The 12064-nt window shown below is 43.3% G+C and overlaps 1 protein-coding gene across 14 annotated transcripts in view; it reads right to left on the bottom strand.

Annotated features, from left to right (window-relative positions):
* Window positions 1-588: 588 nt before the first annotated feature.
* The window catches only part of znf536 (zinc finger protein 536), a 189252-nt gene continuing 177776 nt past the window's right edge, over window positions 589-12064 (bottom strand). For 13 of the 14 annotated variants that reach the window (XM_055920949.1, XM_055920941.1, XM_055920943.1 and 10 more), the window contains one exon: window positions 589-3473. In XM_055920949.1, the coding sequence (XP_055776924.1) occupies window positions 3199-3473 (275 nt within the window). In that variant the 3' untranslated portion in view covers window positions 589-3198. The remainder of the gene's footprint in view (window positions 3474-12064) is intronic. The other variant, XR_008759248.1, reaches the window with a different exon arrangement.

Below are 12064 nucleotides of genomic sequence, written 5' to 3'. Positions count from 1 at the left end.
AAGTGCTCGCGCTGGGGACAACATTTCAAATTCACGGGGTTTTCTACCCCTCGCGTATCTCTCCAGTTCCTCCTCATATACTCAGTCTCTCTCTGCAGACTAACACTCAAAAATACAAAGTATCAGACCTACATTTTCTTTATAGGCGTAATAGTGATGGCTTTGCTGGCGAGACGTAACAGGTGGTGCTCATTACGGTTTATGAAAGCCATTCTATCTCATTCAGTCTCATTTGGCGCCACACATCACCAGCTTCTTTTCAATTTGACTGTCTTAAAATATTACGGCACCTTGGATGAGCTCTACCAGTGTGTTCTGTGGCTGTGTTCTGCAGGTTTTCCTGGAATGTGTAAGTGTCTATAGGCTGACAGTAACAAATCATGCGTGTGTGGTAATAACAGTAATCAGCGGTATAGTACTCACATCTACAGGTAGGTGTGTAGGCACAACTGGATTACATCAGGTGTTATTGGCAGGGGAGGAGTTACATGCTCAGTTGTGAACTGCTAAGATTAGGATTACCAAGGGAAGGCCTAACCTAACACAAGAGTAATATGATGGTGCATGTTGGACCAGACAAAGGCAGTATTTCCAGAGGTAGAGGTTTTTTATTGCGTAAAACACTGGATAAAACGAACTGCCTCAAAGACTTTACAACATCCCGACAGCAGAAAGAGTCCATGAACAAAATTACTTTGGAATGAAAAATACAGCGTAGATTTACCGTAATCTGAATTGTTTTCCTCTTCTGTAAAACCGATGTAGAATAATAAATAATGCCCAGTAGGAATATTTAAATACAAAGTTGTCTACTGGTTGTAAGTATATAGTAGTAGCAACAAAATCCTCTACTTACTTTACCTCCAATATAGACATTTACTTTATTAAGGAATGTGGACAGTATCATGGCCATGAACACAGAGCGCACAGAGAAGTACATAGAAATGATTTATCTTCTCTGTTAGCGCAGCGATGATCAAGTTCTAATTGTACATTTGCGTCTGTTTCTTAATTGAGTCATGACAACAAAATATTTTCAGGGAAAACGTGGGTTATTTTGAAATGCGGGCAGGTAAACAGTGGTAAGGGATGGACGAACACGTCACGGAGAATGGCAAACAATGTTTCCAGTGTCATAAACAGCATTCTTGCCATATCGCATACTTTGAAACATACAGATATACTGGAAAACCTGAAAAGTGCTAGAAATGGAATGTGATTTTTTTTTTCTTCAGAGTTTATTTTTCCGTTTTTTTAAAAGTTATTTTTTCTCTAATATAGTTAGGTAGGCACACCCACACACACACGTACATACACACACGAAAAAGCAAGCGACTGGCACAGTCACCAAGAAAACAGTAGTGCATTTAAACCTAAAAGCTCACCACAGTCGTTTCAGTTGTATCTCAATGTTGTGGCTTCATGGTAGATATCATACAAACAGTTGCATTAAATTGATCGACTCGATTTGAAGTAAGGCAGTGCGAACTAGGCTAGGTAAGCAAATGAACAAAAAAACACTGTCAGTAGATCGCTGAATGGCAGAAAAGTCCTAATTCAAATGACCCCATTTAAACATTCTGTACATATCCATACTCTCTTTATTTATTTATTTTTCTTTCTTTCTTTTCTTATTTCTCTCTCTCTCAACTGATAGGAGCAGTGTATTTGAGTGGACTGTAAACTCCTTTAGGCATAGCTGTGGTGTTAAGGCCCTGGGGTTAAAGTGTTCAGCTCTCCTTGGCTGTGAGGGAAGATATTGACTTTCTTAAAGTCCGGATCATTTCTCTTTATCAGAAACATTAAAAATCCCCCCATGCCTCCATACCAACACAATAAAAAGCATGATCTTCTGTTTACCCCCCACGACTCACAAAATGCTTCGTCCGAAACCTAGAAATGAATTGGAAAAGACATTTGTAAAAAAAGGTCCTTTTGTCTATTTTGTAACTAATACATTTCAATTAGAGACAGGGAGCAGGGTGACAATCTCTATGTATTATTGCTCATTCTGAAGCTGCTTTAGAAGAGCTTATAGGAAGATAGTCCTGCATCGTGTCTTAGGAAACAAGTTCTGTGACATTCACAGTCTTCATATATAACGAAACATTCAACCTCTGACTTAAGTTACAGTACATCAAGTTGTAAAGGTCCCAATTCCACTATGTACATCTTCACCATCTACACTTTCAATTTCAAAGAACAACCATCCACCTCCTAACATAAAAGTTGAAATGAAATAAAACACATTGAATTAACTCCACCTCTCAGTGTCTGGTAAGGTGATATCCAAATAAATGACAATATTGCACAGAACACATCTCTGTGACTCTAATGGCTCCTTTAAATACATCATAGATTTTTTTTTCTTTTCTTCCAGAGGCCATGTTGGATTTGAGTCATTTTAAAGAGGCAGAGAAGGGGGGGGGGATGACTCTGGCCAGCTGATGGAACTGAGTTTGACCCCTCACATGTCGGCCAGGGTTAGGTTACTCCAGTAGTGCAGTAGGGGCAGAGGGCTGAGAGTGGACGGGGCTGGACTGCTGGGTCGAGAAAGATGAAAAAAGGGGAGAGGGGGGATTGAATTGATTTCCTCTGCGATGACAGCTCCAGTCAGGCTGGCACCAAGGCCCCCCCACCACTGCCGCTGCCTGCCCCAGTCTCCACTGGCTGCTCATCATTCGCCCTCTGCAAAAGGCAGCCGCCGGTGTCATGTTCTGCGGGGTGTGTTCAACAATCCTATTCCATCTTCCCCAATTGTCGCTAAATCGTTTACGGGATAATTCTTCTGATAAAAACATAATTTTTGGGGACAAAAGTCATTTTAAAGATTTTCTATATTTTCTTTATTATTTCTTTTTTTTTATATAGTCGTCTCCACTATTTGTCACATAACTACATTTACCATATCTATACCTAGTTTTATATTAATGAATAGATGCATTTCTTCAGGACCCATCTTAAAGAATACTCAACCCATGGTATGTGTCGTTTATATGCATGTTATGTTATTGTTACTGACCTAGTACACACTGAGGATGTCCTGTGAGCTCTGGGTAAACAGTACAGCCACTGATGGCCCCCTTTATCTGGCTGTGCTCTGGGAGTAGGCGAAGTAAGTAGTCCCTGTTATGTGGCTCTAGTTAGTACAGTAGTTGTAGAGTTGAAGGCTGGCACCTCCATGCCATGTGACATCGGTCATGGATGCAGGGGGTCTCCAGAGAGAGTGGGGTCGGCCATGCCCCCATGAATTCCCATGGGATAGCTGGTGGTCCCATCCTCAGAGTTCCCTGAGGCGTCCGAGTCGACGCGGGAGCGTTTGAAGCGGCGGTCAGGGTACTGGCTGTTGTCAAAGGGCATGCGGTGGACACACAGGACATGGGTCTTCAGGTTGCCTTTCTGAGAGGCACCGTAGGAGCAGTACCTGCACTGGAACGGCTTCCGACCCCCCTGACCTCCGTGACCTCCGTGACCTGTGCGAGGACAACAAGAGAGAGAGACAACAGTCAGTCACCTCATCATTACTCGGTATTACTTTAGCAGAATGTAAAACGAGCTCTGTCACCGAGGCACCGAATACGACTGTACCGTCTGCCTACTACACAGTGCTTTAGCTTTTAGTACTCTCCTGAGATGTGTCTTTAAAACTCTTTCAGTGCTCTCTCTTTGGATAGGAGGAGCAGCAGTGGTTCCCTGTGAACGCTGCGGTGTTTTAGCGGTGTACTGCACAAGCTGTATTCTTCACCACTCCCAACAGTTGCACGCGCTCTCTCCAATTGGATCTGATCCTCACTGCAGCAAACACAATGGCCCCTTAATAGCCTGCGCCGTTTGTTTGAGCGATGTCGAGTACGTGCCCATCGGAACCGACTTCACTTATCTCGCTCATCCACCCGAGAGCGCAAACCCAGACACTTTTCTGTTGTACACCGCTTTCGGTTATTATTAATAACGGTACATATTCTGTCATTCTTTTTTTTCTCCAATTCAATTTGAGACGGGGTAAATCAAATTAACAGAGTTTATAGACGCCGTGTAGGTGCAGGGAATGTAGAGACGTGAAAGAAGGATAGGAATTAAAGGTACACAAAACACATACACACTCACTGATACATTGTGTTGTCGCGAAGAGGCAGGATTTAGAGGCACGTTGTGTTTGCCATTCTTACGCTGGCTTTGGAGTCTCAGTGGCTTTCAAATATCACAATGTCTGCTCAGGATCTTACACAAAGGAGATTGCTACACGTTTTTGGAGCTTTAGATGTTCCAGCTGTCGGAATGTTTCGATAAGCGAGCCGGCGACACACAATGAAGGCCACTTTTTATTCCTGTGCAGTTTAATTTCACACTCTCTTACATTACGTTAAGTCCGTGAGGCAGAATATCTCATCCCATTTTACACTTAGGGGGACCGAGTGTTGCCCCAAACAAGTCAACTCTATTCTTCTTCCCTTTTCTATCTTTCTATTTTTTTCTGCACTTTTAAAATAAACACAGATCAGTTCTAACGTTGCAGCGGGGTCTATCCAAGGTATAAAAAAAAGTACAATCTAGAATTTGAACAAACATAATGACGTTGACTGTCCTATATGAAGACAAAGGCAAGCTGGGTCTGAGATTACCAGAGCGATTCCATTCGTGCATAACACTGTAGGAATATGGTGGTTATCCTGGGTTGAATTGTAAACTAAATAGTTTCTTCCTTTCAAAAGAAGAAAACACACACATATAGCCACCCCCCCCCACCGCCCCCTTCCCTGCAGCATCTCTGCATACGTTGTTGAAATGAAGGGTGTCACTCTGGCCTGTGTGTTCTGGGATTTATAGGGTGTGTGGTGTTGGACTGAGGAATGACAGATGCCTGGACCAAGCTGCATGGAGACAGCCATGCTTCTTAAGTTTCCATCTAATCCACCTACTCCTGCACACACTCCGATAACCCAAACAAATGGCCAGCACATAAAGACACACCAGCACCGCCCGCATGGATTATTCCCAAGATGATGCCCTCCGATTCACCCACCACCTCCCTCAGATACCAACACTTCTTCTGATTCTCTAAAGTGCTAACCCACACCTACTCACATCACCCACTTCAATCCCCCTATAGATCATACATCTGCACACAAACATGTTGGGATCTGCAAACCAGAATTGAGCTGTGTGTGTGTGTGTGTGTGTGTGTGTGTGTGTGTGTGTGTGTGTGTGTGTGTGTGTGTGTGTGTGTGTGTGTGTGTGTGTGTGTGTGTGTGTGTGTGTGTGTGTGTGTGTGTGTGTGTGCGCGTTTGCGTGTGTGTGTTCGCGTGTGCGTGTGTGTGTGTGTGTGTGTGCATGTTCACGTGTGCGTATGTGCGTATGTGTGTGTGTGTGTGCGTGTGCGCGTGCACGCACGATGGGTCAGCAGGTAGAACAGTGCTGACTGTACAGGAGAGATTTTCCTTTTCCCCTTCATGACAGACTCCGCTGGGCCATTGTGTGTGGAGGTGCCGAGTGACAAGAAACAGGAAAAATAGTTTTACCTCAGAAACCTCTCCCCCTCATTCCTTCTCTCGCTTTCTCTCCCCTTTTCTTTCTCGCATTTCACTCCCTCTGTCTTTCCATCTTTCCATCTCTTTTTCGCTCTCGTTCTCCTTCTATCCCTCTCTCTCTCTCTCTCTCTCTCTCTCTCTCTCGTATGTGTCCAGAGACTGTTCAAAACCCAACCCAAAGCGTTATCTGAAAAGAAAGAGAAAACACTGGTCTTGTTTTCATTAGTGTGGCATTATCTAGGTCTCCTAATTAACACCCAAAGGCCTTGAGCGTAGAGATCAGAGGGAACAGGGGGGGGGGGGGGCGCTGGGTTACTACCGCATGACTTCCTCAAACAACCCACTGTATCTACTCACTCTGCCCGCGCCCCCTACTTACCCCTCGGTCCTCCCTCCTCCACGCCTCGGAGAAGAGAAAGGCAGGAGGAAACCGCCCTCATTCCCCTTCACTCTCACCTCCTCCTCCTTTACTTCCACCTCCTCACCCCTCCCTTGCCAGCCTCTCTACTGCTGGGTGGCAGCAGATGGGTACTGTAGCTCGCTCCTTTTGACCCCTCTCTAGCTCACAGCGGTGTGTTGGATGCTGTCTGTGGTGAAGCGGATGGAGCAGGGCGCTCTCTGATCATGTTTCCACGCAGAGAGGGAAGTGAGAGAGATCCACGAGGTGCTGCTATGATCCTATCTCTCCTCTATTGCCATAGCCCCGATTTCCCCCTCTCCACTCAAACATCTCTCTCTCTCTCTCTCTCTCCTAGTGAACGTCGAAGTGTAACAGCCTTACGACTGCTTCCCTCTGGTGGCTCCCTCTATGATCCACACGGGAACAACGCATAGACAAACCTGTACGCGCACATTGACCGAAGCATTCTCGCACACATACGTTCAAACACACAAATCTGTTCGCAAACACGCACATGAACGTACGCTAAAATGTTCACATGTCCACGAAGACAACACACAGACACACAGTCTCCCACGACAGTGCCTTGGCACGTAATCAAAACCGCTCTTATATAAACTCCATCTGATGCCAGTGCTACCATCTGTGAGAGAGCACTCCTCACCTACGTCTGTAGGCAGGAAGCCCCTCTCCCCGAAGCCTGACGAACAGAGCAAGTGTGTGTGCGTAAGTGTGTGCGAGTGTGTGCGAGGGTGTGAGGGAGGGAAGAGAGAGGGGGGAAATGATTCATTTGCAGACTGCTTGTGATTCGCTCATATATTGTTATAGCAGCTCATCAGCACATGACGAATCCCCAGGCCCTGCACAGCAGAAAGAAGCTGCTGGGCTTCAGCACTTTCAGCGTGTATCTCTGTGTGTGTGTGTGTCTGTGAGGGTGTGTGTGTGTGTGTGTCCATGTAAGTATGAGGTGTGTGTGTGTGCATGTGTGCGTGTGTGTGTGTGTGCGTGTGCACGTGCGTGTGTGCGTGTGTTTGTGTGTTTGTGTGTGTTGGCACCTGACAGACTGCAGAACCTCTAATGACTTTCAGATGCTCACAAACAGTCATTCTACCCTGACAATGAAGGGAAAAGGCTATGGGGGGGGGGGGGCTAGTCTGTCTCATTTCCGCCCAGTGTGTTATTAAGGGTTTAGAAGCATGACACACATTACAGGTACTCTAACATGCACTCTCTTACAGTCTGCACTACACACTGATTGACCAGTTATCGCATTGGTGTGATAGGGGAGAGCGGGGCACGATGAGTTATTATGTACATTCAGCATCACCACGTCAAGGGAAATATGGTATTCTTTCTAAGAAAGATATCTACATGCACGTTAGGATGTTGTGTATCGCTGGAAATAATCAGAACCGTTTTGAAAACGTAGCTTGTCCAAAAAAAAGTGTTCTCTTGGCACAACTTACCCCGGGTATGGGGTAAATTGAACATCGGGACAGGGTAAGCCTTGGGGTAAGATGTATTTGATGCTACTAAGACCATGAAACTGGTCCATAAGATTTCTGATATATTTAGCAGGCTCAGACTCCATGTTGTCAGACATTGGTGCCTCTGCTACTCTGCCATAGCTTCTCTATCGCACAGGTGCACGTTTTGTTTTCTCCTTTGTCAACGTACCTCTTCAGCGACATAAGGTAGATTTTATTCATCCCTTGCCGCTGCTCGAATGGACTTCTCCCCTTCTCTCACTTCCTTGGCTGGTCTCTCGAGAATCTTAAGGCGAGCTAGATCCCTGCGTGTTTTACATGTGTATACACAGGGCATGATGATGTCTGCTCTGTAACAATACAAATACAGTAGCGGGACTTTATATGCATAATAAACTGCAAAAATACTATGCATATTATGCATAAAACTGACCAAATGTGATCATCATTTGTATGGGGTATGTTGAGCCATTGGCTCAACTTGCCCTTTGCCAAATGAAACAATTTACCCCAAAAGCAACCATTTGACTATATTAGCGCACACAGCTACAATGATACACTTTCATGCTAGGTTTAGGACCTCATATTGTAGCTTACAGATACCCGAACTGATGTATAAAACACTCTTAAAACGATCTAATTTGGTTTAGATACAAGCATCATGAAACCTATAACACAATACATTCATTTGACTTGGTGAAAATCTTTTGGACCTACTGCTTACCAATTTGCCCATGTGGTTTCTTCCTTCAGACTCCATGAAAGGATGACTTCTTCCTAATTATTTGGTCACATGATTCATTGTGTATATGGTTGACTGGAGAAGAAGTGGTGTCTCAACAACCCCGTGGCACAATACCCCCCCCCCCCAGCCTTCCCCTTAAGCCATCCCACTTAATTTTGCGCAATCCTGTGAGCCCCATCGAGTCATAGTGGTATCCCAATTCAACTTTGAGCGAAGCGTAGTCGGCTCTCCAAACAAAGCGAATCGAAATGCGAACTTTCCATCAAGTGTTTCCCAAAATTCCCATGAAGCTCTGTTACCCAACCCTGGAGAGTTGCTTTAAGAATATTATCGGATAAAAATACTAGAATTGAAGCAAATATAAGTAATTTTAACATCATAAAATAACTATGATAGTTAATGTAGAGACAAATGATTATGCATATTTCTTTCTCACAACGTTAATAACTTACGAAAATTGCTTTTTAACAAGCTACCTGACTAGGTAACATTAGACAGCTAGCTATACATTTACATTGCTATATGAGCGTTTGACATTTGAATGAATTGTAATTTGTGTTGTTTAAAGGGATAGTTCACCCAAATTACAAAATTGCATATTGGTTTCCTTACCCTCTAAGCACTATGGTCAAGGCATGACAGCAATCCATGCTTTGGTTTAGTTTCCCTGGCACTGTTTCCAAATACTAATGTTTAGCATTTGCGGCACAAATCCCATCCAATTCCTGGTACCGATATAAGCATTTTCCACGCATCATGTCCAAATCATCCAAAAGTATCTCCAACTGATTGTGAAGCTCAACAAAGTCCCATTTAGATGATTTGAACATGACACAGGATAAATGCTAATATCAGTACCATGACTTGAATGGGATTTGTGCCACAAATGCCAAAACGTTTTAGCATGTGTGCTAAAAATGCACCAGGGAAACAAGACCAACGCACAGATTGCTGTCATACCTTGTCCATAGACTGCTTACAGGGTAAGGAAACCAATGTGTCATTTTGTAAACGGGTGAACTATCCTTTTAATGTTTTAGGGACTCCTGAGCAAACCAGCAAACCAGGCTTTCATCTTGTGAAACCCAGTGGCTGTAAGTGGATGCATTTACTGCAAATTGAATGAGCAATTTTGTAAGCTTGCCTTGCTGTTCATAAAAAGAAAATCGAAGTCAATCACTTGTCAGTGTTCTTTATTGTAGCTAGTGATGTCAACGTTAGAGATTGAAGATATTTGTCATTTAATGCAGCCGAAGTAACGCACTAACTATTTTCTTACTTATTGTGTAGTGGAGGATAAAAATATCTGTATGCCTATGGATGTGTAGCTACGTAGACAATCTGTGTATGGGCCCTTACACTTTTGGTATAAATATTAGTGCAGAACAGTGGTTTTAATTGCTTCCACTGATTAATCATGACTGAGTGAAGGAAATGTGACTGTTACATGTCAAATTGCTATTATGTAATGAATGTTCCTGCTTCAATACTACTCTACGTTGAACCACAGCCACAGCAGCCAGAATATGGCTACATTATGGCACATTGTTGTTTTGCAGTTTTCATTTGTTGCTCATATGGTAAGTACATATTATTTGCATGACATATAAGGAAAGCTATTCCTGCCGTCATTACAGGCATTGTGGAAAAACACGAGGCTCGTAGTCAATGAATTGCACGGTAGGCTAACCTTTGACGGCGTTTGCTGTGTGCAAGTGACGTCCCATTCCTTATGGTTATTTACCTCTCCCTACCATCAGTTGCTTTGTTTTTGAGGGACACTTGAAAACGAGGGGGAGGGCTAAGGGGAGATATTGGGACTGGGCCTAAATGTAGAAATAAAGAATGGCACAAGTACAGTTTACCAAACCAAACCTTTTTCACTTATATTAGAGAAACGTTGTCGCCAAACGTTGTCGCCAAGGCCACATGGGTTCTTCCTTCACAAACTCCATGAAATGACAACCTCTTCCTAAATATTTGGTCACATGATTAAATTGTGTATGGTTTCCAAGAAACAAGGTGTGGCTCAACTAATCATTTTGGCATGACTTACGTCACTCTCCCCTAAGTGTAGAAATAAAGAATGGCACAAGTAAAGATAACCAAGCCAACCATTTTTACTTGTATTAGGGAAACCTTGTCGCCAACTTTAAAATAGCCTTTTGTATTGCTGTGTTTGAATTTCTATATATATTTACACCATTATTAAAGGGATACTTCGGGATTTTGGCAATGTTCATACAAGTTCATACTTCCCCAGTCAGATGAACTTGTGGATACCATGTTTATGTCTCTGTGTCCAGTATGAAGGAATTTAGAGCTAGTTTCGTCAGCCATATACCGATAGACTTCCAGTCACTGTGCTAACTCTAGTTAGCAATTGCGCTAGCGCTAGTTAGCAACTTCCTTCAAAAGCGGAGAAACATAAAAATGGTATCCACGAGTTCATCTGACTCTGGGGAAGTAGATAAAGGACCTCGTTGCCAAAATCCCAAAGTATCCCTTTAAGGAGGAAAGCAATACATTTCTTTGGGATGTAAAGAAAAAAACATGGGAACTGTTAATGTACAGTATAAGGAAACATACAGTATCCCTATATGTAAACATATGTGATGACAGAATTATGTGTATGTTTGTGTGCTGCCGTGGATATGTACAGAATGGGAGTGACAAACAGAGAAAAAATGACCGTGTTCGAGTCCCTATAAGAGACACATACCGAGAGAGGTGAGCGTGTGTGTTTGTGTTTGTGTATGGGTTTGAGAGGGAGTGTTGTGTATCAAAGAGTAGCGCTATGCTCCATTCCTCTGAAGGGGGGGGGGGGGGGGGGGGGGCGGGGGAGTTGCGTCTGGGGAGAGAGAGAGCCACAGAAGGTGTGAGCTGTAAAATGTGATGCACCATCTGTCGGCCAATAATAACCTGCGTGTTGTAAAGGCTCAGAGTTTAGTCAGCAAACAGCACTCCCAAACACCCGAGTACCACCTCACACTCTATGTCCAACCTATACACCTATACCCCCTTATCCTGACCTGTAACCCTGGCTGGGGCATCCTACACATCATTTCTAAGCGTTACAGTATACTTAGAAAAAAGGGTTCCAAAAGGGTTCTTTGACTGTCCCCATAGGAGAACCGTTTTTGGTTCCAGGTAGAAACCGCTCTGGAAAGGGTTCTACATGGAACCCAAAAAGGTTCCACCTGGAACCAAAAGCGTTCTACCTGGAACCATAAATGGTTATCCAAAGGGTTCTTCTTTTGGAACAGCCGAAGAACCCTTTTAGGTTCTAGATAGTACCTTTTTTTCTAAGTGTACTTTCGAGCTGGGTGATATGGACAAACATACTTATTGCAATAAATTGTTTGAATTGATGCGATAACAGTAAATAGAACGCTAAGTTTATAACAAGAAAAGAAGACGAGTAGGGGGACAGTACGTGGCAATAAACTTTCAAGTTTATTACAAGTTTAATACAACTTTCAAGTTTATTACAAGTTTATTACAACTTTCAAGTTTATTGCAAAGTACTGGCTGCTTACTCGTCTTGTTCTGGAATTACCTGCCATTTAGGGGCCTACTTTCCCACTGCCCTCATCTAATATTAATGTTCACCACAGTTGTCCCATTAACAATCACCCATATTCAGTGGTGCAAAGTACTTAAGTAAAAATACTTAAGTAGTTAAGTCGTTTTTTGGGGTATCTGTACTTTACTTTACTATTAATATTTTTCACTACTTTTACTTTTACTTCACTACAATCCTAAAGAAAATAATGTACTTTTTACTCATATTCCTTGACACCCAAAAGTACTCATTACATTTTGAATGCGTAGCAGGACAGGAAAATGGTCCAATTCATGCACTTAACAAGAGAACATCCCTGGTCATCTGTACTGCCTCTGT

The sequence above is a fragment of the Salvelinus fontinalis genome, chromosome 4 (genome assembly GCF_029448725.1).
Source record: "Salvelinus fontinalis isolate EN_2023a chromosome 4, ASM2944872v1, whole genome shotgun sequence".
NCBI lineage: Eukaryota > Metazoa > Chordata > Actinopteri > Salmoniformes > Salmonidae > Salvelinus > Salvelinus fontinalis.
Note: the sequence above shows the minus strand (reverse complement) of the source record. Positions and strands in the feature narration are given on the sequence as shown.